This window comes from Neophocaena asiaeorientalis, unplaced genomic scaffold (genome assembly GCF_003031525.2).
Source record: "Neophocaena asiaeorientalis asiaeorientalis breed wild unplaced genomic scaffold, Neophocaena_asiaeorientalis_V1.1 scaffold356, whole genome shotgun sequence".
Taxonomy (NCBI): Eukaryota; Metazoa; Chordata; class Mammalia; order Artiodactyla; family Phocoenidae; genus Neophocaena; species Neophocaena asiaeorientalis.
Window position 1 is genome coordinate 1090728 of NW_020172269.1, and position 24212 is coordinate 1114939.

Here is a 24212-nt window from a genome sequence, read left to right on the forward strand (position 1 = left end):
GACTTTTAGGAGCCTCGGCTTTGGGAGGAGAGCCAGTGTGCCTGCCTCAGGTTCTGTTACAGACACAGCCTCCCTCGGTCTGCTCTTTGCAACAGCAAGAGCGAAGAGGACAGCTTTCCCCTCGGCCACGCTCCCTGTGACGGGAATGACACCCTCCCACCTCCTACATCTCCAGGTCATAAACCATGATGCTAGAAGCCCAAGGAAATGGTAAGGGCCCAATTCACAGTCCTTCCAAAACGCCGTTACGGCAGTGAGAGGAGCAGCCAGAAGGGTCACAAAGTCAGTCACGGGGAGGACTCTCCTGGCAAGGCTGACCTCAAGTTTGGAAACCCTAGTCTTCACTTTGGTGAACAATGCCGGGCAGATGGACACGTGTGTGCCCACGCCGGACCTGGATGCCTGGCCTGGAGCCTGGACGCAGCTGAGCTCTGATCAGAGCCCGTCTGATGGGAGTGAGGGGCTGCAGGCGGCAGTCCTCACACTGACCACCCCAGATCTGGCAGCGAGAGTCCTGGGAGCTGACCAATGCTCTGGTCAGACATTAGCCCTCTGACATTCACAGTAAACCCGGATTCACTAGTGTGTCTGAACACGGAACACAGCCACAAAGGCCACGCCAGCACACACATTGGGGCTGAGGCATGTCTTACACACCAAGCCTGTCTAGTCCACCAGGATCCCTCACCCCCAGTTGGAAATGAACTGGCCAGATCGGCCTGAGGGCCCCAAGTGCCTGTAGGCCAAGAGAAGGTCCCCAAGTCCCTAGCCCATGAGCCGCTGCTCCCCAGATGACACCTTCACTGGGATCTTGCCACTGAGGGAGGAACCACGGAAGAGACCCAGAGTGGGGGGGACCCAGGAGGGGGGCTGTGCCACCCAGAGGCCTGGGTGGGATGGCCCAGGAGGCTGGTCTGGAGGGACAGGCAGTCCGGCAGGAGGGTCCCCCATGGGCACGGCCACTGGAGAGCATGGCCATGGGGGGGGGCACGGCCAGTGGAAGGCCCTGGCCTTGGGGGCATGATCATTGGAGGGCAGGGATATGGGGGCGTGGCCACGGGGAGGGCATGACCTTTGGGCGTGGCCACAGGAGGGTATGACCTTTGGGGCGTGGCCACTGGGGGCATGGCCTTGGGGGGTGCGGCCACGGGAGGGTACTGTCACCGGAGGTGCGGCCATCAGAGGGCCAGGCATGGGAAGCCCTGCTCCGCCCGGAGGTCGTGCGCCCGCGGCGCCCCCGCTGCACACCTGCTGCGCCAGCTGCAGCAGCTCCATGCGCTCCCGCAGGATCTGGGCGTCCCGCTCGCGCAGCTCGCTCATGACCTGGCGCTTCCACTGCTCCACCGCCACCCTGAGCTTCTCGCGCTCCTCCTCCGGCAGCATTTCTGCCACTTTGGCCCCAGCTTCCTGCTGCAGGACGTCGTACAGCATGGCTTCCAGCTCCAGGATGTGCTGGGGGCGGGAGGGGACACGTCAGTCCTTGCCTCCTCCCCTGGGGACGGCCTGGGGCACCCCGCCCTGGGGTCATGCCGCCACCAGGCCAGCCCACAGAGGGGACTGCTTCCACCTGGACCAGTTAAATGATGTTCTGGAGGCTGGAAGCAGTCCGGGAGTGATTATTTCAAGAACATTCCCTTCCACGCGATGTTTAACGTGCAGTGAAACATTGGGGACATCGAGGTCAGCAGAGTTCGAGGCCAGAGTCGGATGAGGGCCAGAGGGGCAGTGGGCCGGGCGGGTGTCCCTTGAGGAAAGAACAACAAAGGCTTCTTCCTTTGCTCACAAGCTTCGCCAAACCCTGGGCTCCTGAGTCGCTAAGAAGGAAGGAGGGCAGTGCTCACAGGGTTTGTCTGCAGTAGTGCCGAGGGGGCCAGGCCGTCAGCTCTGCGGTCCCCAGTGCTGCCTGTGGGGTGACTCATGTCCGCAAAGAAACATCAAGCCCTAACCCCCAGCACCTGTGAATGCAGATCATGTGGAAATAGGCAGATGCCACCCAGTGCAGGTGAGGTCAGACTGGATTGGGGGCCTCAGTCCACTGACTCGTGGCCTTGGAAGAAGAGGGCAACTTGGAGACAGTCACGGAAGATGCGGGGAAGCCATGTGACCACAGGGCAGAGATTGGGGTGACTCAGCCACAAGCCCGGGAACACCTGGGCCCCCAGGAGCTGGAAGAGGCAGGAGGGCCTCCCCTGGAGCTTCAGACAGATGTGGCCCCGCCAGCACCTTGGTGTCAGGCTTCTGGCCTCCAGACTGTGAGACATACACCTGCCCCACCTCTCCTCCCCTTCTCTCTCCCTGTCTGTCTGTCTGTCTGTCTGCCTCCCTCCCTGCTGCCTGCACATGAGGCCCCACGTGTCCGGTCTCTGCCCGCCTCCCAGCCCCTCCCCTCCTCTGTCCCAAATGATAGCCCTAAGGATGCCCACGCCCGTGGGTGCCCGTGGGTGCCTGTACCGGCTTAGGGCTTCACCTCCATGAAGCCCTTCAGTCCCGCCCCTTCCAGGAAGCAGGTGCTCTTGTTAGGCCCGGCTCACGGGTGAGGGCACTGAGGCAGGCTGATGACTGCCGGGCTGGACGACCTGCACAGGGCCCTGCTGGTGGGGAGCGGGGTTCAGACTCCAGGGGGGCTCCAGCCCAGGGCCCTCGCGTTGCCCCGCCAGGGCTCCAACGTGGAGAGCCGGCCATTCCGCTGGTCCCCAGACACGCATGCAGTGTCATCCCTTTGCTGCCACCCAGCCGCCAAAACACAGACCTTGTTATAAATTCCTAGTGACTTAGCACTTGGATCTGGAGCACTTTTAAAGCTTGTTCCTCAGGAAATTTCACAGATACAATCTTTGAAAAAGCTATATTCTTCCCATCTTCCCATCAAAAATGTAACCTCTTCAGAAATGAATGTTTCTCCTTCTTCAGGCAAAATGACTATGGAAAGTCCTTTTGGCTGAGTAGACATTTTAGGAAATGGCGGGGGGGGGACCTTTGTTCCTCGCTTATGTGTTATTGTTCCTGACGGCTACAAAATAAACCGTCCCCAGCTGTCACTGCCAGCTCACACAGCACATCGGCTGCCACTTCCTAGAGCAAAAGACCTTAGTGTGTTTAACATACGCTCCAGCTTTAAAATAAAGGCAGCTGAGGGCTTCCCTGGTGGCGCAGTGGTTGAGAGTCCCCCTGCCGATGCAGGGGACGTGGGTTCGTGCCCCGGTCCGGGAGGATCCCACGTGCCACGGAGTGGCTGGGCCCATGAGCCATGGCCGCTGAGCCGGCGCGTCCGGAGCCTGTGCTCCACAGCGGGAGAGGCCACGACAGCGAGAGGCCCGCGTACCACACACACACAAAAATAAACGCAGCTGAGTGTGGGGCTTAGAATTAGCATCACGATGGCTTCACCCCAAGACTGGCAGGAGATGGAGATGTTCTGACCTTCCCTGCACGCATGACCTTGAGCGACGGGCCACCGGATGCCGGCTCTGTGTGCACAGCCTCGTCCCAGTGCGCGTCCTCATCTGTGAATGGCCAGGCCTCTGCTCCCAGCTGCCCTAGATGGCCCTCAGCCACGCGGGGACCACCCTTCCCCTTCAAAACCCAGCCGTGGCTCCTGTGCTCACAGAGCAAGGAGGGTGTGAAACCCAGCAGGTTCCCACAGGCCTGTGTCCACCCCCGCCAGGTCATCCCAAGGCGGAGGTGCCTCCCTCCTGCACAGGGCTTTGTGAATGGCAGATAAAATGGCTAATTATCCAGCAGGAAGTACAGGCCTAACTATGGAGTCAAGAAAACCAGGGAGGGAGAGCAAAACGTGCAGCCTTCCTGCCGGAATTGGAGGAAGGGGGCCCCCAAACAGTATCACGCGGGGAGTAGCCCTGACAGTCATCAGACCGGGAGTGGACCCAGCATCACCGGGGGCCCTGACAGCATCCCTCGGCCCTGTGTGCGGGAGCACCCTCCACGGTCCCGGGGCGACGTTTCCTGCGGCACGCGGGTGCGTGTGTGTTCCTGCGTCCGTGTGTCACAAAGCCGTCTCCCTGATGTCATCTCCGGGACCCATCTTTTCGGCACTGATGTCGGGGTTAACCGCACACGGGGACGTCCCTTCAGGCTTCTCAGGGGGGAAATGGTTTCCCATGGGGCAGGCACGTACAAAGGGCACGTGTGCACTGGTTGGTGCAGATGGACAGAAGCGGGGGTTGCGGGCGGGATGATGGACTGACTGACATTCAGCTGTGTTCACCTCATCTGTAAATGCATTGTTTCAATGAATTCTATTTCTCAGCTCACTTCAAATACCCACTTGACTTCTGCTCGTGTGCCTGCATTCCCAGGGCCAAGGGGTGCTGACGGAGCAGCAAGGCGTCCTCGGAGCTCGCCGGGCGAGGGGTGTCCGGCGGGAGAAATGCGAAGAGTGACCCCACGCTGGTCACACTGGGCGCAGGATCTTCCCAGGCAGGTCCGAGGCCACGTGGCCCCCGAGACACCATGCTGGCCGTGGGAACAACCTTCCCCGTTTCTACCCCAAATCCGCCGCCCCTGGGGGTTCCGGCAGCTGTACTTCTCTTACCTTGTGAGCTTGGTCCAAGCACTGCTTTCTGTAGTCCAGCTCCTCGTCCAGGTAGCCCTTCTGTTTACTGAACAGCTCCTGAAACGCAAGAGGACCCGTGTCTGGGCCTGGCGCAGCCGACCTGGAGCGCGGGGCCGCGGGCCCACGTGGCCAGGTGCACACGAACCTTCTCGCTCTCCAGGTCCACCATCTTCCGCTGCAGGGCCGACTCCGTCTCTTCGATCTGCTGCAGCCACTGGACACAAACGGAAGGTGCTCAGGTACCCCACCCCGGGAGGTCGAAGCCCACCTCCCCGAGCCCCGGGGAGACAGCCTGGGGGCCTGGCCCTCCCTGCCCTTCCCAGTCTTCCTCCAGGAGGGGCGGGCTCAGCCTTCGTGGGAGTCAGGGCTGGGCTGGCGTCATGGGCTCCGTGTGCCCGGCATGCGGGCCAGGCCCGGGTGCCCCCGCGCAGCCCCGCCTCGTGCCCGGGGAGTCTGCCCCCCAGCGCCGGGAGAGGAGGGACGTTAGGCGGCCCGTTCTCCCGGGGTGCTGGCCCCTGAGCTCCCATTTGCTGGACACCCCTGCCCGCCCTGCTGGGGGCCGCTGGGAGGGGGTGCTGCCAGCAGGCCCGTGGGTTCTGGCTGCGGGGGTGGGACCGGGCGCAGGCTGGCGGCCCGTGGGAGCAGAGAGGCTGGAGGGTGGGGAGCCCGGGAGGGCTGGGCGACCCCGGAGGAGGGTCCCGGCAGGTGAGACAGATGCTGCCGATTTACAGACCCACCATACCTCCCGGCCTCTGGGGGGAGGTGGAGGCAGAGTGGCCTTGGGGAGAGGTCTGGCTGAATCTGTCACTTGCAGACACGCGTAGCGGTGCTGGCTGACCTGTGCGTGTGCCAGACCTCCCGAGGCAAACGGGATCTGTGGACCCCAACCCCACCTCCCGGTAGCCCTCCTCCCAGGGTGAGCGTCTTCTGTGTGCCGAGCCAGAAAGGGAGGCTTCGGGAAGCCCGGCCCCGTCCCGACAGCGTCCACAGGCACTGTTACCTTTTCGGCCAAGGTCAGGACTGTCCTGGCTTGTATGACGACCACCTGCTCCTCATTGGTCAGATTCTGCACCCAAAAGCAGAATTCACGCATGGTCAGGGGAAGTGCCTTCTGGGTGGCCAGGCTGAGTGACGGATGGGCACAAGGGAGCTGGGATCACAGCTAAATGTCGCTTTCACTAAAAGGCCCTCCCGGGAGTCTTTGATCCTCTTTCCTCTTGGTCCTGCCAGCTCTGGGGTGACTCTCCGTCTTGCTCCCTCTGGTCCTCTCACTGCTGGTGACCACGTCTAACGTAGCCAGTGAGGCAGAATGGGACAGTGGGTGACGGGACGAGCAGCCAGGCTTCCCGGTTCTCTGTTGGGTTTTTATTTAAAGCCGGCTCTCCGCACAGGCGGGCTGAATTATTACAGCACCACTTGCGAATGTGAAGCAAAGAGCAAACACTCATGGCTATGAAGTGGTTCCCATCCCTGCCGTTTTGCCTTTTTTCTGCATGTTTTATTCATGCCTCGCCCCAAAGGGCCCGCCTGGGTGGTCCTTCTGGGCAGGGTGACTCTGGCTTTGGGGCCAGGGGGCATCCTCAGAGGATGTGCCACCTGCAACAGCACCAGGGGGGAGGCAGCTGGGCTGTGTCCCCACTGCTGGGCCCACCTGTGGGACAGCCAACAGGGGTCAGGGGAGCAGAGACAGGCAGGGAGGAGCCCACTAGGGTCGCTGAGCTGAGGGCGGCCCCCCCCCACCCCAGAACCTCCCTGATTCAGGGCCACCCGCTCCGAAAGACCTCCCGCCTGCTCCCTCCGCAGCGTGAGCTCCCCAGGGGCAGGGGTCTCTCACCACCCCCTACCCCGGCAGCAGTAGGCACAGGTGGGGGTCGGCGGCCAGCTGCTGGGACGGAGGCAGGCTCCGTCCTCAGGCATGCTGCAGCCCGACTCGGTGTGGTGCCGGGGCCAGGCGCCCCTCATCCCTCTGGCTTCCGGGGACACTGCCAGGCTGTCCCCACCCTCCTCTCGAGGAAGGGCTGGGCCTAATGGCCGGGATGGGGAGTGTGGGGGGCTGCGGGGGGCTTCCGGGTGACTGACGGAAGCTGCCTCGACGTGGTCAGGCCAGGCTGAAGGGCCCGCGATGTTCCACTTGGCGGGCAGCCTGGCTGGGCTCCAGCTACTCCCTCCTGGAGGTGACCATGGCCTTGGCAATGTGCTGTCTCCTCCACCCTCGCAGCCTTCCCTGGGTGCCCTGTCCCCGCTGCGGCCCAGGTGCAGCAGCAGTGAGCAGATGGCCCACCAGGGAGGACAGGGGTCCATTCTGCCCCCTGCCGGCCCCTCTGCTCCACTCCAAGGACCCTGACTCCTGGGGAAACCGAGGCCTGGGGCTCAGGTGCCCCGTGGCCAGCTGGGAGGCTGCAGCCTTCTGGGAAGCAGCCTGGAGACAGTGGCCACAGCTTCAGCGTGCCCTGGCTAAGAAGGGGAGGGGGCCAGGCTATCCCTGTCATCTGCCTGAAGTGTGTCTATGTGCGCACGACAGACCTAAGGGTCGCCCCCATGGTCCTTCAGAAACTGTCAAGGGTCTCTAGAGGTCACCCACACGTAAGACCGGCAGTGTGTCCTCTGCCCCCGCCTCTGAGGCCATGTGATGGCTCCAGGGCCGTCATGTGCACTGGTGCTCTTGGGCTGGGAGGGGTCCCGAACAGAACTAGGCAGACCTGGGCTCGTCCTAGCTGGCCAGTACCGCAGCTCCGTGACCTGGGTGGGTGCCCTCTGGGGCTTCGGTCTCTCCAGCTGGGAACTGAAAGGTTCCCAGAGCCCATGATGGGGGCTGATACTCAGGCTGAACCCCGGAGCACATCGTGACAACGCCATCCCTGCTGTGGACCAGCACCTCTGCTACCTGCGGCCGAGGCGGAGCCAGGGGTCTGACTAGTGGCAGGGTCAGGGGGTGGGCAATGCAGCCAGGAGAGCCTCCCTGCTGGGAGCTGCTTCCCCCCGCTCCCCACCCTCACTGCTTCCCAAGTCAAGGGCAGGTGGGGAGAGGAGGGATTCCTGTCAATACAGGGCCCTGAACACCTTGAAGCTGCTGGGAAGAACTGGCCCCAAGGATGTGCATGAGCGCCTGGGTTTTGGTATGCGTTGTGAGAAGTGTGTGTGTGTGTGTGTGTGTTTGCATGTGTTTTTCTCCTCCACCTACTGCACGGAGTGCACCAATTTGACTTAGCGCCTTGATCTTTCTTGAGAGCAGTTACCAGGACGTGAAGCCCAAGGTGCTTTAGGACCAGCTGTAGACTGTACACTTGTCAGGATACCTTGTGGCGGAAACATTCTGGGGTGTGGATTGGGGCCCTCTTCCAGCACAGTTGATCCCCCCCGCACTGGGCAGGGGCTCAACAAGTACAGGATGATGGATGGAGGGTGAATGGAGAATGGATGGACAGAGGATGGAGGATGGAGGGTGGCGTGAAGGGATGCAGTCACTCTGCCCATTCAGCAGTTAGTACTCTTTTGAGGAGTTTGCTGTAGAAATTGGAACTCTGCCCTAAGTGAGATTCGGGGATTATTTATATAGGCTCTGCCCCTCCTCCCAAACTAAGTAAACGGGAAGCCCTGAGTTTGAGGTGTCTAAGGCACGCTAAGGACCCACAGCCCCCACCCCCACCAAGAATATGGAAGAGCTTACAGACTGAGAGGGATTCCAGAAACTGGGAACACGGGGCCAGAAGCACCTCTGCTGCGAGAGGCAGGTGTGAGAGCAGAGGCCCCGAACTCCCGTGTGGGAACAGTGTCAGAAAGAACGACCTTTCTCCTAAACGCCTGGGAGGGTGTGGGCTGCGGTGGGGCCACAGCGGGACTCACAGGGGCCCCTGGACCGTGCAGGGCGCTGGGCACGGGGAGGCATGCACAAGTCAGGAGAGCGACCTACACTTACGGCGTTGTCCCCCAGGAGGTCCAGCTTCTTCATCAGCTCCGAGACCAGGATGTCCTAGAGGAGGGGGACAGGCTGCTGGGAGGGAGCGCCGGCCAGGCGGCCGTGGGGCTGAGGGGTGTGAGGGCAGGGGCGGGCGTTACCATCACGCCTTCGGCCTCGCAGTACGCCTGCAGGGGGCTCTTCCCGTCCACGAAGTGGGTATGGTGGAAGTTGATGGCCGGCGACTTCCTCTCCCTCTCCTAGACAGAGAGCGGAAGTCTGGGCACGGGCATCCCCTCCCTCCTGGAGGGCAGTGCTGGGCCGCCCGGGGACACGGTGAAGACACCAAGTCCACCCAACACGGTCAGCGTGGTCTCTGTGAAGACGAAGCCCCGGCTGCCACAGCAGAGGCCAATCCCTCCTCCTGCCCAGGCCCTGTGTGGACACTGAGGGGGGCAGGGGCCTCCCAGCCACCCACGGGGAGGCCCTTGGGAGCGGCCCCCGCCTGCTGAGAGGCCGACGAGCTGATCTGAGTCCCAGGGGACCGGGAGCAGTGTCCCGCACGGGCCTGACCTCAGTGACCCCGAGGACAGGGGACAGTGGCTGGAGGGGCCGCCACCGTCCTCACCCAGGACCACACGCACGAACCCTGGGGCCACGGGGCGACACGCACGGAGTGGCCACACAGCCCTCCTGCCCCCGGGAGGCGGACGGGAGGACCCTGAGGGGCAGCTCCCTCTGGACTCGTGGGGGCCCCCTCCCCACACTGCAGGCGTGCGTGGACGCCGGGAAACCAGACAGGCGGAAATGCCGGTGCACAGACGCCCCAAGCGAAGCTGGGCGGTGGCATCGTAGGAGAGGGTGGCCATGCCTGCCAGCCGGGGCCACGAGGGACCAGGAGCAAGGGAGGCTCCAGAGCTGCGTGCGGACACTTTTGTTTCGTTTTGCATCTGTTTCCTCTGAGTGACAGGGCTGGACTCGCAGCCCTCGATGGTACCAGCTCGGGGTGACAGCTCTCTGACCCCACCCTGACCCCGCACCTCCAGCTCCAGGATCCGGAACTCCAGCAGCTCGTTTTGGTCCTTCGCATCCTGGACCTCATGCTTTAACCGAGCCTCTTCTGTCTCCATTTGTTTAATCTGTAAAACAAAAGACGTGTGAGGCCCTGGAGTCTCACGTGAGGCCAGCTCTCAGCTTCCCGGACGGCCGCCTGGCCCAGGTCCTCGGCCCAGAGCCCTCACTCCGGCCTCAGTCCGCGGGGGGCCGCCCTGGTGAGACCAGGTGAGTCCCCTCCTGGGCTAAACCGGCAGCGGGTGGGCGGGGGACACAGGGCGGGGGGCCATCTGAGCAGCGATGAGGAAGAGAAGGGCCACCGCGGGCAGAGGCGTAAGCTGTCGCCACGCTGCCCGCCCCTCACCGCGGCCAGGACAGCGGCCCTTGGAGCCCAGGCTGGCCCAGAGCCTCAGGAACACTGCTGTCCGAAGGCGGGGCTGTGTGCCGTGGCTGCCTGGCCCCCCTCCAGAACTGACGTGTGTGAGGCCCACGCCTCCCAAGGGGTAAGCACAGTGCAGCCCGTGGCACATGTCCTCAGTGGTCTCGCGTCCACCATGGGCACCGTCAACTCGGTCCGTCCGCCCGCGTTGAACTTGGGGGCCGAGGGGCCTGCTCTGCGGCTCGGAATGGGTCCCGGTGGATCCAGGAGCATCAGTGCCCTCGGAGTTAGCTGGTGCCCTCGGGGGCTGGGGCTTCCCACTGCACTGTGTGTCACTCTGCACGGCTGGGACAGCCGGGATGCACCCACGGGCCATGGGCACCGTGCCAGACGAACGCACAGGTTTTAAGCGCACACGTGAGTGTTCCAGTGTGCGTGTGGTGTTACGTGTGCAGGTGACAAGCGCACGAGTGTGTGTGTGTGCTCGTGAACATTTGAGTGTGCCTGCTTCAAGCGTACATGTAGGTGATGTACACACGAGTGTTTAAAGGTGCACACAGGCTACTACGTGAGCACGTGCGCGGGCACATTTAAGTATGCGGTCGTTCCGTGTACACACAAGCATCTAGGTGCACAGGTGTTTATGTGAGCCTGAGAGCATCACGGAAACAACTGTGCTGACCTAAGACGTGTGCAGAGGGTCCACGACAAGCAGGTGGGTGTAGCTCAGCATTTAAGGTATGAATGTCACCCAAAGCACTGCGCCGTGTGGGCCTGATGGCTTCGGGTGGGGCAGGACCGGCCTCTGCCCGTGGGCCTGGTTCGGTGCCCTCAGGCTCGCGAGCTGTGGCCCGCCCGGCTCTTTTCTAGAAGGGCTGTGCCTGCCGTAGAAGGTGCTGCCCCCGCCCGCCCTCTGCCTGTGGACAAGGACAGCTGCTGGTGGGGACGGGTCACCAAGAGCACCCTCACCAGGACAGGGTGACGAGGGGGCTGCCAGAGCGAGCAGTGAGGCCCCACTGGCCCTCCTGCCTCTGGACGTGCAGCCACCGCCCCCTCCCACCTCGTTCCACGTGACTGGCTCCAGCCGTCCTGGGCCCATTCCTCTGGGGACGGCCATGAACTGCCCACAAAGGTTTTCTAACCGTCACCAACCACAGAACCCATCAGGCAAGAAAACAAGAATCGAGAAGTCGCTATCGACACGGGGCTGGCGGGACCCTAGGTGCCTCCTTCCAGGCCGCCTGTCCCAGGAGGGGTGGGTCGGGGGGGCAGCCCCATGGGAGTGAGAAGCACAGAAGGCCCGGCTGGGGCTCCGCTGGGGAACCTCTGCCGTCTCCCCACCGCCCAGCACCGCGGGGACCCCGCAAACCCCTGAGCGCAAGGGAATTCCTGCTCTTTTCGGGAAGCAGTCAGACTCTCAGACGCGGCCTGGCAGGGGCGTACCTTTTCTACGAGCTCTTGGTTTCTCCGATACAGCGCTTGCTTCTCTTCAATCCACTTCATGTCCTTGGAATCAAAGTGGAGAAATAAATACACCGCAGGGTGGAACCACGATTGAAATCACAATTCAGCAGACAGGGGATGTGACGAAAAGACTCAACACCCAGCTGCCGAAGTAACCGGGGAGTGGTAGCTTCTGCCCCACAGCTGATGAAAACCCAGGGTTTCACCCGTTTCCTTGGAGGGTCCCGGATAGAAGTGGATGGCACCCAGGCTCGCGCAAGCCCAGGCCAGGTGCCCATGTGGACGTCGCACGTCTGGGGGACCCAGACACACAGCCAGCGGGAGCCAGGGGGCTCGGGCCGGTGGGGAGAGGGCAGGTGCCAGGGTGGGGGTCCCTCCCACTTCACACCTGGGGACTCGGGGCCCGAGGCAGGCTCTGAGCTCTGGTGGGGCCCGTGTGGATGCCTTCTGGGCTGCCCTGGGTCAGGCCTTGGGGGAGGCCTGGTGTCCTCGACCCCCGGTTCCAGCTCCAGGCCCTGGAGGAACCTCCACCACCGGCATTTGGTCACAAAGTGAGGTGTCCAGACACTGAACTCGGGCCCAAATTTCTTCTCAGCAGAGTCCTCTGTGAAGTTCTTTGCAAGTTTGAAGGACTCGTTTCCGCAACGAAAGCACCGGCTTCCTCCCCTCCTCTTCTCGCTTCCCAGCCCCTCGGCTACTGTGCTTCTTGGGCGCAAGACGCTCGGCGGCAACATCAGACGGGGTCCAGGAATGACGCCTCCGGGTCTGGGTCGTGGCGCTGTGCGCACAGCTCCGGAGTGCAGCTCGCTCAGGCCGAGCGCAGCCCGGGGGCTCAGGGCCCGAGGAGTGGGGATGTGGGCCGGTCCTGTGTGCTTCAGCACTGGACTCGGGGCCTCACGCGCTCAGGCGAAGATGGCAATTTGGCCAGGCAGTGGCTCACGTCCTTGCCCTGTCCGTCTGTCCGGCCGTCTCCCCAGCAGTTAACACATCAGGCCCTCCGTGGGTCTGCACGGCACTTGGCCTCTCCCACCCAGACCCTCCCAGCCCCACTGGACGTCCTCCAGCCCGTCCTGGAGGTCCACCTGGGGCTGCAGCATCCAGCAGGGCAGAGGGAGGCTCAGGCCCCGTGGGACGGAGGCCCTCCCCTGGGATTTGAAGAGCCCAGCGCTGAGGGGAGTGACCGACAAAGCCCTGGGACCTGAAATGCAGGCCTTGAGCTAAGAGACGGACAGGATCTCTGATGAAGCCCAGAGAGGCGTGTACGGACAGCCAGGATGATCCCTGCCTTGTTTGAGGCTTGCTGTGGAATTCCTTTATGTATGCATTCTTTCCGCTTTTAAATCTTTTACTGAGGTGTGATGCATAGGCAGTAAGGGGAGCTGTGGCGCCAGTCTTCAGCGCGCAGATGAATAGTTCTCGCCGACAGACACACCCACAGACTGCCACCCTCATCGCCGGGGCACTGCAGCCCGGGGGCCAGGCCACCACCCCAGCCTCCCGGGGACCCAGGCCCCTGTGCTCACCTGCCCCTGCTCTGCCAGGGCCTTCTCCAGGTCTTCGATCCGCGTCTGCGCCCTCTGCACGTCCGCCTGTAGCTGCTCACGGGTCTGTAGGATGGGAGGAGACATACATCAAATTTTCTCTAAAAGCCAGACGCGCCCACTTGGACGGGACTTTAAGGGGACTGTCTGCCTTTTGGTTCAACCAGTGGAGAGCAGCCCCTTGGCAAGGACCGCTCTGGAGTAAAGGGGAAACGTGGAGGCTTAGCTGAAGCACGAGACCTCGCTGAGATTACGGGGGATGATCTATAGATTCATTTGAAGGGATTATTAGGGAGAATCCTCGTTTACAGGATGAAGGAGGATTGAGCTGCTGGGTGCGGGCTGGAAGGGTCTGCTTTAGTCATTGGACAATAATGACCAGGACACACGCAGAGGGGCTGCTGAGCGATGTACCAGGCACAGCCCCTGGGCACCTTCCCTCCCCTCCCCGCGCTCTGCCCGCCCTGGGCTCGCCTCCTTTTCCGCACTTCGCTTTCACTTTCTTCCCCAGAGCCCGACCTCCTTTAGAAGACCAGCCCCCGGCGCCCTGCTGCGTGAAAGCCCACCACCCAGCACCAGCTGGCTTCTAGGGGGTCTGAGCCCCCTTCCCTCGAGTTAATCTGCTCTCACAGGGTCCAGGCCACAGGGCACTTTATCGTGATGGGTGCCCCGGCTGCCCTGGGAACAGCTTCCAGGGCAAACGGATGAGAGCGTTTGGGCCATCGGGACACAGGGTGTGAGGGTGCCTCCACTCCACTCGGACCCCGCCCTGGCCCGGGCCCACCTGCCGCCGAGCGACCGCCAGAGCTGCTTCCCAAACAACCGCGTGTGGGTCGCCTGGGTGAGCGTCACCAGGCCCGACCGTGACGGCGGGAGAGAAGGGCCGGGCCTGGAAGGTGCGAGGGTCCCTGCCAAGGCGGGGGTCAAGCGGGGCAGCCCAGTGGGAGCTGGAACATGGTGGCGTGGACGTCAGTTAGACCTTAACTTCTCGCTCTGCGTCCAGCGTCCCTCCGACCTGCTCCTGCAGCAACGCATAGGCCCGCTGCAGGGCCTGGTACTCCATAGTCAGCTGCCGGAACCTCAGCTCCGTCTCCTCCTTGGCCAGGCCCTGGAGGGGCGCACGGAGACACAGCGTTAGCCGGGCCTCTACCGGGGACCCGAGAGGCAGGCCCTGAGCCCTGGGATGAAAGGCCGAGCCGGCTGATCCGAGGCCAGGGCTCGGCTGGGGCCCACCTGCCAGCCAGGCTGTCCTGAGCCAGGGACCCTGCATTCCTGACCAGGCTGCCCTGAGGCTCCGCTCTGCCAGAGCGTGTGGGGAAGGGACCTGGGCCTTGTGAAAGGCTTAAAGCTGAGGTCTCACCTTCCAGGCTCCCTTCCTGCACAGTCACCCCTGCTGCCTCCCCCTGGCTGGGATGTCACTTGCTGCCCCAGGGAGAAGGCGGGGGGCTGCTGGCCTTCAGAGGAGAGCAAGCCATGTCCAGGAGTAACCGGACGGGAACCCTAACGGGCCCAAGCTCCCCCAGGCCCGTCCTCACTGGCGGCAGCTATGCTACCCTGTCCTGGATCTCTAAGCGGGTTCATGGTCGTGGGGCCATCCGCCAGGATCTGCCAGGGGAGGTGTTTCCCGCTGCACAAAACCGTGGGTTACTGAGGGTTACAGCCAGTGAGGGCCGCCTCCGGGGAGCAGTCGCCTGACCCCGACCCTGCCTGCCTCTGCGCCGCCCGCTGGGCCTGTCCAGAAGCTGCCGCGGGAGGGTACCTCCTCCAGGTCGTCGTCTGGGGTACACGGGGTCTGGTCTGTCCTGTCCGTTTGATAAGAGATGGAAGAACCGTCAGATTCCAGGGAAGCCTCTTCATCGTATCCAAAGAAGGTCTCCACGACAACCGGCTTCTGACCAAAAGGGACGGTGTTTTAATCCAAACCCAGACCAGCTGCCTGGGCGCCCCCAAGCGCACTCCGGGCTCCATCCTGGACCGCCCACGCCCCGCACTGCTCGGGCCGCTCGGGCCGCCCAACCTTGGGCCAAGGGGGCCACCATCCGGGCTGGCGGACAGCAGAGTGGGACATGGCCCTCCTAGCGGCCTTTCTAGGGGGCAGACAAGCCCATATTTGTGCCTAAGGAATCTCTAACAGCCTGTATGGGGATCACCGTTGGTTGTTCCAAAACCAAACCAAAAAAAAACCCCACACATTTTGTAAAAAGCAGGACACAAGTTAGGTCCTTTGGGAATGTCTCCCAAATCTCCTTTAATAAAAATCTCAGAAAAAAAAAAAATCTCAGGTTTATCAAAAAGGATTGTGCAGGAAAGAAACTCTCCCAAGTCTTCAAATTCCCTAGGGGCGCAGGGGCGCTGGTCTGCCTGGGAGAGACCCAGGCGCTGCCGCCCGCGGCCCTGGCCCAGGCGGGGAGCGTGTCACAGCTACCTTCTCCTCCTCATTACTGTGGTGAATTCGCATCTTCTCTTGGAAATTTAAAGGAAACAAGGTTCGGTGTTTAAATTTAAAACATAAAGAGAGGGCTTCCCTGGTGGCGCAGTGGTTAAGAATCCGCCTGCCAATGCAGGGGACACGGGTTCAAGCCCTGGTCCGGGAAGATCCCACATGCCACGGAGCAGCTAAGTCCGTGCGCCACAACTACTGAGCCTGCACTCTAGACCCCGTGAGCCATAACTTCCAAGCCTGCGTGCCACAACTACTGAAACCCGCACGCCTAGAGCCCGTGCTCCTCAACAAGAGAAACCACCGTAACGAGAAGCCCACGCACCGCAACGAAGAGTAGCCCCCACTCGCTGGAACTAGAGAAAGCCCACGCGCAGCAACGAAGACCCAACACAGCCGAAAATAAATGAATAAATAAATAAATTTAAAAAAAATATATATATATAAGGGGAATACTTACTTTGGGTCCTGTTTTGGTTATTTCATAAGAACAATTTTTAGAAATAAGAAAACCATTTTCTTTTCATATCTAAAGGAAGAGGTTCATTCCTATTAAGTGGCTTTTTAAAATACACGTTTCATGTACTCGTTTACCTTGGGGAGTTTTGCCATCTTCTTTCTTTGTTTCCGATATCTTAAAAGCTTATCACGCTCCTGCAAAAAACCAGTTGAGGAGATTTTTTTGAGTAGTTGAACAGCTCTGTCAGTTTTAAATACACAGGTTAATATTTCCGAGTCGTCATCTGAATGGACCGAGGGTGACCTTGAGGCTGGTCTATCGCCTGCATCATCACAAAGACACTGCAGTGAGGTCTGCTCAGGGCAGTCTGCTCTGAGGGTTTGGATGGACCATCTTTGCAGCTCGGGCTGGAATAGGAACGGCAGGTTTGGGTGTCTCTGAGCTCACGTCTGGAGCTTCCTCCGCTGTCTGGGATTGGGGCCCTGCGGGGCAGGGGTTAGAGTGACACACACATAAATGGAAATTCGAGAAAGACGGAGGGCCCAGCCCCTCTCCGCTCTCCCAGGGCAGATGTCCACAGGGTGGCATTCACACGGTGGAGGCAGACCTCGCTAACACGTGAGACCAGTGGCCCTGTTCTCTCCAGGGAGCTAGGCTGCATTTATGGGGCCATGAGGAAGCCAGCCAGGCCCAGACTGGGGTCCATGCGGGGGTGGAGAAACCCATGGCGGGGTGAGTGTCCCAGGGCTGGAGGGGGAGCCAGCTCTGGATGAGGCGTTGCCAAAAGCCAACTGGGGCGTTGGCCGTTTCCCTGCGTGACCCTGCTGGGTGGGCGTTCTCAGTCCCACGGCAAAGCCTCTGGGCAAGCGGTGCTGTGATCATAAAACCCACCCGGGGAGGGGGTGGATGCTCCTATCCGGGTGGGGAGGAGCCACTGGCACAGGAGGGCTCTGGGGACAAAGGCCCAGGAAGTGGGACGAGATGCAGGAGAGGACGCTGAGTGGCACTTACCAACATGCTCTTCACGTAGCCGGCCGTCTCCAGCGTCTGGAAGAGAGAAGGCGCGTGGAGACGTGGGAGCCCCCGAGCCCCGCAGGCCCCCAGAAGCCCACTGCTCTCGCCCACCCCCTGCCCTGAGAGGGAGGGTCTTACCCGGCCCTGGCCCTTCCTCCCTCCCTAAGCTGGTGCCCCCAGGGGCGCCCGGGACCCTGCAGGGGCTCAGGGTGAGTGTGCGTCTGCGACTGCTCAGGATGCGGTGTCTGTCCTCCTCCCCTCGTGCATTCTTATTGTGGGGGTGACGGCCACTGGTCACCGAAGGGGCAAGAGCTCTGACCTCAGGCCCTGTCAGGGAAGGCTGGGTGGTGAGACCCCATCTTGCCCACGGGGTGGGAAGATGCCCCGACCCATCTCAGTTACTTCGGAGGTGATTTCAGTCACGGAAGCAAGACAGACCAGCGCTCCCTGGCCCTGCGCCATGCCTGCGACAGGACACAGAGCACCGCTGTCCCCTCTGCTTCCCTCCCCCTGCCCCCGCCCAGGGCACAGAACGACCAAAGCAGCTTGTTCTGATCTGACCGTGGAGTCAGTCAGTCAGGGTCCCAAAAAGACGCAGAAGATGCCCTGATGAGGGTTAACTGCAGGAGGGTCCGTGGAAGGACTGGAAGAGCTGTGCCGGGGCTGGCCACAGGGGGAGGGCTACGTAGATGGAGGGTGGGGCCCCCTGGAGAGATATCCCCACACCCCAAGCCCCAGGCCTGGGACTGCGGCCTTATTTGGAAACAGGGTCTTTGCGGAGTGATTATGTCACGGACCTTGAGAGGAGACCATCCTGGATTAGGGTGGGTGGGTGTCCAGAGAAGAGGGGAAAGGCCCCAGGAAGACAGCTGAGGTCAGAGGGGTGTGGCCGGCGGCCAAAGACCCGTCCTCCCCGACACCGTCTGCGGGAGCGCGGCCCCGCCAGCGCCCTGACTTTGGATCCCACCGCCAGTGCTGTGAGAGGCCCGGGGCCAACACAGGCCCTGCTGCTGCTCTTGAGGTCGCAGTCCCGAGGGGGGAGGGAAGCAGAGGGCTTCAGTGGAGGGGGCGGGGGAGCGCCTAGAGCCGACCCTGCGGGAGGGTGTCCCGCATCTCCAGCAGGCCCCTCCCAGCCCCAGGCGCAGGGTGCCCTGTGGGCAGCAGAGCGGGGAGGGGAGGGGACAGGAGCGCGGCTGGCGGGCGGGCGGGGCGGTGCACAGCGGTCACCTTGGAGAGCTCGTCTATGAGGTGTTGCTGCTCCAGGATCTGCAGCTTCAGGAAGTCAACCTCTCTTTCGTCCTGGCTCTGGTCCAGGTCGTTTAAGGAACTGGGTCTCCTTAGGATGCCAGCTCGCTGTCTCTGAAAAACCAACCAGACCACACGATGCGACATGTGGGCTGAGGGGGCCCGACTGGTGAAGGGCGGCTGCTGCGTCCCAGCAGCCCTGTCACCAGCCACCCGTGGGCTGTGGGTGGACGGCCTCCTTGCCGGCGAGCTCCTGGTCCCACAAATGCCCGTGAGACCAAAGGCTTGATCTTGTTACCAAACCTCGTGTAGGAGAGGCTGGTTACACGGGAGCGAGGCCCCTTACCATCTCTATGTTCTCCTGGGTGATAAATTTTAACTTGTTCTCCATCCGACGTAAAGCGTGGGACAGATCTTCGTTTTTCCGAGTCAGGCGTCTGTTTCTGTCCAGCAACGGCTTGTACTGACTTTCAGCTTCCCTTAGACGCTTCAACTGAAAGACAAAATAAATCATACAGAGTGATTTTTACAAGCGTGCAGAGAACCAGCAGTCTCCAAACAGAGGCGGTAAAGTGAGCAGAGTAAGCCTCAGCTTCCACAAAGGGCGGCAGCCTCGGGCCCGCGCTCTATTCAGCCCGTAAGAGCTGCGGGAAGCAGCCCGGCTCGTGACCCTTCGGGGCCCCTTGGGGAGCTCCCACCCCGGCAGCACGGGTCACTGGGGAATTTCCATGGCCATAAGGACTAATGGTGAGGGCGCCGCTGAAGGGCGAGGTCCTCACATGTTCCCGATCACACGCGGAACTGAGGATACTGTGACGCAGGGCAGGGGTCAGCCAGCCAGCTCCTGAGGCCTGCATCTGGCCTCCCACCTGATTTTGTTAATAAAGTTTTATTGGAAACAGCCAAGGAGCCTGGACGCAAGGCCCACCCGTCACCCTCATTCCTCCTTTCCGCAGGGAATTTTGGAAGAGGATGCCTCAGCTCCCCCTGCACAGCAGCCACAAGCCCACAGAATCCAGAGGCCCCACTGCCACGCACCAGCTCGTTCCTCTCCTCCGACAGCAGGGCATTGCGGTCCTCGAGTTTCCGGATGATCGCGCTCAGCTCCGCAATCTTAAGTTGGAAACGCCGAGCATCCTTTTCATCCAACTGCTGTTCCTAAAACAAAAATCAACTGCAAATAACTGTTCCTAGACACAGACGCAAAAACCATTGCAAATCTCAACACACCACAGAAACCAAGGCACTTCTGCGTCATGCTCGCCCGTGATTCCGAACAGCTGGGGGTGGGTGTGGACCCTACCGGGGGCCGGCAACCGCTGCTTCGAGCACCGTGGGCACAGCAAACTGTACGCTGGGGACAGGATGTAGGAGCAGGTATGTCCAGAAGTATCCAGGTGTGGGGGCCAGGGCATGCCGATGCAGACGCCGCAGGTTTGCGTGACACCGAGAAAACCCCGGAAACCAGCACCACGCTTCATGTGGCCACTGCCGGCTGCAGCTTTCAGGAGGGGGGCCTGCCCTGCACTGCAGTCAGGGCATAATTTTCCTCGTGTTATAACGTGAGCCCAGGAAAAGGTGTTCCACTTAGACCTTCAGAAGGGGGTTTCCCAAGAAAAGTGGTCCCTCCAATTTAGTTTCTAAAAGGTCACTTCGGGAACCACTAGAACTTGATGGAAAGATCAAAGAAAACATTTTGATCTGGCTTCGGAATTTCCCTGGAGTTAACGGAAGCTATCGAACGCCAGAGCAGGAGCTGGTTTTGATCCAGTTAAACCACTTATAATAAGATTATAAAATGTCTGTGCTCTATTCTCGAAATGTCACTGTCCTAGGGCTGGCTCGGCTCAAACGCGGTTCTGTCCTCCAAGCAAACAGACACGTGTCCAGGAAGGACTGAGGAACGGTTCCTCATTCAGCAGGTGCAGGAGAGGCGAGGGGGCAGACCTGGAAGGACCGCATCGAGGGTCCGTGGAATTTAGACTCCCTCCCGGATTCCCGGAACCCCTCAGAGGCCTCTGAATCAGGAGCGGCCGAGAGGAGACGGATGGTGTCCCAGCCCCTGCACTGCTGCCATGCAGCCCAAGGAGCAAAAGCGGCATGGGATGCGGAGAGCGGCGGGCGACTGGTGACAGGAGTGGCAGAAGCCACTGCGGGAGGCTCACAGCCAGAGGGGGGCGAGCAGAGGGCCGCCCTGGGCCGCGAGGCAAAGCCCACGTGCGCGCGGTGATGGAGCGGCCCAGCCGCAGCTCCCGCCAGCGAGGGCAGGGACCCTTCGCGGCCTGGGGCCCGGCAGCCGAGGTAGGTGCAGCTAAGCCTGACGCCTCGGGCAGGGCCCGTGGGAGGGGCCACAGGAGGGCTTGTGCTGTGCTACGTCACAAGGAAGGGAAGAGACGGGAGTCTCTGGGCCCTCTCAGGCAAGCCAGCGAAGCTGAGGGTCCCTCTGGCTTGCGGGCTGCAGACACGGTCGGTGTCGCCAGGGCAGGAGGGCTTGGGCTCTGGACTCCCCAGGGAGCTGCCCGTGGGGCCACGAGCCACGGGCAGTCGTGTCTGTGACTCTGGGTCGCCGGGCCAAGCATGGGAGGTGCTTACAGGGCTTCCCGAGTGGTCTGAGGCGTCTCCTGCACCGCTTGCGTGAGGAAGCTCCCGTCTGGGGCTGCCCAGGTGCCGATCGGTCTCTTTGACCTGGGACAGCTGCTCATCTAGAGCCTCTTTCTGGAGCTGAAGTCTCTGAGCATGCCCGGCTTGAACCCCTAACTCTCTCTCCAGCACGAAGACTGCTCTGTCTTTAAATTTTATCTCCTCCATCTACAAGGAGAACAGAACACAATCACACACGCAGGCAGGGTACAGATCTGCAGTTACCATAGAAACAGGTGGAGTGGCTCTCGCACAAGCGTCAGGAGGGGCACCGGCAGCAGCAGACCCGAAGCAAAGCAAGTGGCCCTGGACCGCGAGCCGTGCCCCGCCGCCCAGGCCTCACGTGACTCCCCAGCTCACACCGAGCTGGGGGAGCCGAGGACGTCTCCCCGGACGTCTCCACCACACACCCCTCCCCAGCCTCCCCGGGGTCCTGGCAGGACTCCCCTCTCCCAGGCTGGCCTGCGGGGACCCCTTGTCCGGCAGGGTCTGGAGAGGCCACCTCTACCCTCTGCCTTCTGTTGCACGTCAGGCAGAATAGGGGCACCCTGTTTCCTGTACCCCGTCAGTAGGATGAGCAAGGTCTGTGTTAAAACGGGCAGGCTGTGAACACAGAAGTAGGAGCCGTGGGCCCAAAAGCCCTTTCGGCCTCTTTCCCGCTGCTCTGTGGGCGCCTGGCTTGGGAAGGCTGGACGGTGTGTAGGGCCAACGTGCGTGTCCTCCCTTGGCTCCAAGGTGTGGGTAGAAAGCAGGGGCGCTGCCTGACTGCTCGCAGGCAAAGCCACATTTTTAATTCAGCTTCCTCTGGGCTAAGGCTTGGGGCGGGGGGCCCCTGGACAAGCAGGCTCCAGACGGGAGGACAGGGTGCCCAGGGAGTCTGGTGGCTGTGAGGGGTCTGAAGCCCTGCACACTCTCCCTAAAGTGTCAACCTCCTGATAGCTGCCAGCCCTTCCAGACACAGCTGCTCCTGGCCTCTGGGCCCCTCCTAGCTGCCACCGGGGCGGCCCTGACCAAAGCGCAGGCCACTGCCCTGGGGAGGGCCAGGCGTAACGGGCCCCGTGCGGCCCATTCTTTAGACAGACGGGCTCGGGTGCTGGGGGTGTCATTACAAATGGCACCAGATTGACAAGAAGCCTCGCTTTAAAACATATTTCAAACAGCAGAGCAGGGTAGGATATCCTGCTGCTTTTTTTACTGTTTAAGGTTTGAGTAAGTTAATAAATCAGTCGTCTGCTGAGGTCAGCTTGGAACAAAGAGTAGAGATGTCTAATCAGCCCAGATCACAGAATTCACAGGCCAGCGACGCACTGAACAGAAGAGAAGAAATCCTTAATTGCTAAACTCCCATTGCCTGGAGCACACAGCAAAGTGGAAAGAGGCAACCCATTCAGTTAGTGGAAACAAAGAGGCCGGTGAAAATAAAGTCATATTAAGAAGCAGCTATGTTCTCTGGTCTCACATTTACAGTCACACAGACTCTTTAGAAACATCACTTTTCCGTCATCAGGAAAGGTGAGAACAAGTCTCCACTCTCCCACCTAAATCAGCTGTTTAAGCAGGTCGTTTGGACCAGGGAGCCAACCTCCCAGGGAAGTCACTGTACGTGCCACGTAACGTGGCCACGTTAGCCGGTCAACCCTGAGGTAGAGCTCCGAGATCTGCTCACCAAGGAAATGCGTGCCGCTGCTTCCACCCCACCGAGGGGGTATCTGATTTCTGAAGATGGAAACTCCGCTAAGATCCCAGGGGCCTCGCACTCAGCGTCTCATTGCGCCCGACATGCCAAGGGTCTCAGCCAAGGGCACATTCCTGCATCTCCCGGTCCCGCTGCTTTAGACACAGAGGTCCGTCCGTGAAGGAGGTGCGTGTGCACCATGGGCACGCCCAGCCGAGGGGAGACACGCTCTGTCGGATGCACGGGGCCCCCACCTCACTCAGGGGGCTGCTTCCAGCTCGGGGAGCACATTCAAACCCGGGTAACGGGATGGCCAGGGAAGCCTCGGCGGGCGGCCGCGGGGAAGCTGGGCTGCTCTCCTGACCTGCAAGCAGCGCCGTGAAGAATCCACGCCCCCTCCCAGCAGTCTCTGCACGGCTTTAACCACTCTAACGAGCTGTCCAGACAACTGGGGGCAGGTAGCACCACACACCATAGGTTTTTATGAGAAAGGTGAAATTGGAGCTGCCTGTACTTCTTCGGTTTTATAGAATTTTTAATAACCACCTGAGCTCGTATTTTAGCGAATGATCGGCAGACATCCCCCGATTCCACAACGACGCAGCATGAACGTGCCCGAAGCTGCTCCTGGGGCCCAGAGTCACACCCCCTCCCCGCCTGCTGCAGCCCAGTCCTTAGAGTGTGTCACCAGCCAGGCGCGGCTGGGACGACGGGGACGCACCTGAGCTCACAGAGGAAGTCAGAGCGAACCACCTCCTTCCCTTCCACGCTGACAGGGTGAAAATTTGGTCAGGAGCGCCCCCCGCCCCGGGACCGAGTCTCTCCAGGGTCGCTGTGCAGCTGGGCACGGCTAACGAGGTAGCTCCAGAGCCTCCTGGGGCTCCAGACTTCCTTTCTATAAGATCCAGGGATCCCTAAAAACCACAGGCCTGGGCCTCGGCAGGGAGGCCCCAATCCTGCAGTCACCTCCTGAAACCCCCGGGCGTTCCAAGCCGAGCCCCGCGGTGAGAAAAACCTCTGAGCCCCGAGCCCTTCCTGCAGCCCTGCAGCCCACCCGGCTCCGGGCCTCCCTGTCTCTGTCTGGGCGTGCCTGCCGGCCGCCGCATCCCCACCCTCCAGGAAGCTTCTCCTTGAGAGCTCTCTGCCCTCAGGGGGTGCCACAGCCCCGGCCAGCACCCAGGGTCCCGGGGTCAAAGCAGGGACCTAACTCTCCACAGCTCCCCGGCCCTTCCCCGCTGGCCGGCCCAGCCATCCTTCTCGTGCCCGCGCCTGGCCCTGCGGGGGCCCTCAGCCTCACACCTCACCAGGGCCAGCCCGCCGCCTGCTGGCCTCTCTGACATGGCTACAGCCTCCCCTTCAGACCCTGTGAGCCACACTCAGAAGACCCCAAACTGGCTGGAGCCACAGGACAAGGGCTGGAAGAGCTGGGACAAGTGGGCAGGGGCCAGGCCCCGAACACCAGCCGGACTGACCACGATGCTGCAGGGGAGCCTCCTGCTTTGGGCCACTTGGGAGTTGTTGTGTTCTTTGCAAAGTGGCTGCCCCTTGTTGAGGTCCCCTCCCTTCCTCCCCGGGCTGGGCTGCCAGCGAGACCCGTCTACAGGCGGGGCTCCCGTCCCCCAGGGTGCAGGGAATTCAGGCCCCAGGCTCGCTACAAGCAGCACTGTCGGCAGGGTGCCCTTCGCTCGGGGCGCCGGCCACACGAGGACGCAGAGGCGCGGACCTCCCTGCACGCTCCTTGGCTTCCCGGTCGGGCTGCCCACGGCCCCTGCGCTGCGGCCTTGTGCCTGGGCTGCAGAAGGCCCCGGGCTGGCCTTCACTCGGCTGCAACCC

General features: G+C 61.6%; 1 protein-coding gene across 1 annotated transcript in view; it reads right to left on the minus strand.

The window, feature by feature from the left end:
• Positions 1 to 24212, minus strand: part of JAKMIP3 (Janus kinase and microtubule interacting protein 3) — a 92266-nt gene that overhangs the window by 6600 nt on the left and 61454 nt on the right. The window contains exons 4-20 of the mRNA XM_024762174.1: positions 20657 to 20872; positions 19103 to 19222; positions 18411 to 18557; positions 18047 to 18178; positions 16817 to 16852; positions 15940 to 15999; positions 14665 to 14793; positions 13885 to 14013; positions 12888 to 12971; positions 11344 to 11406; positions 9509 to 9607; positions 8630 to 8728; positions 8490 to 8543; positions 5574 to 5639; positions 4719 to 4787; positions 4553 to 4630; positions 1249 to 1452 (exon numbers count right to left, since the gene is read on the minus strand). Of these exons, the coding sequence (XP_024617942.1) occupies positions 1249 to 1452; positions 4553 to 4630; positions 4719 to 4787; positions 5574 to 5639; positions 8490 to 8543; positions 8630 to 8728; positions 9509 to 9607; positions 11344 to 11406; positions 12888 to 12971; positions 13885 to 14013; positions 14665 to 14793; positions 15940 to 15999; positions 16817 to 16852; positions 18047 to 18178; positions 18411 to 18557; positions 19103 to 19222; positions 20657 to 20872 (1785 nt within the window). The remainder of the gene's footprint in view (positions 1 to 1248; positions 1453 to 4552; positions 4631 to 4718; positions 4788 to 5573; positions 5640 to 8489; positions 8544 to 8629; positions 8729 to 9508; positions 9608 to 11343; positions 11407 to 12887; positions 12972 to 13884; positions 14014 to 14664; positions 14794 to 15939; positions 16000 to 16816; positions 16853 to 18046; positions 18179 to 18410; positions 18558 to 19102; positions 19223 to 20656; positions 20873 to 24212) is intronic.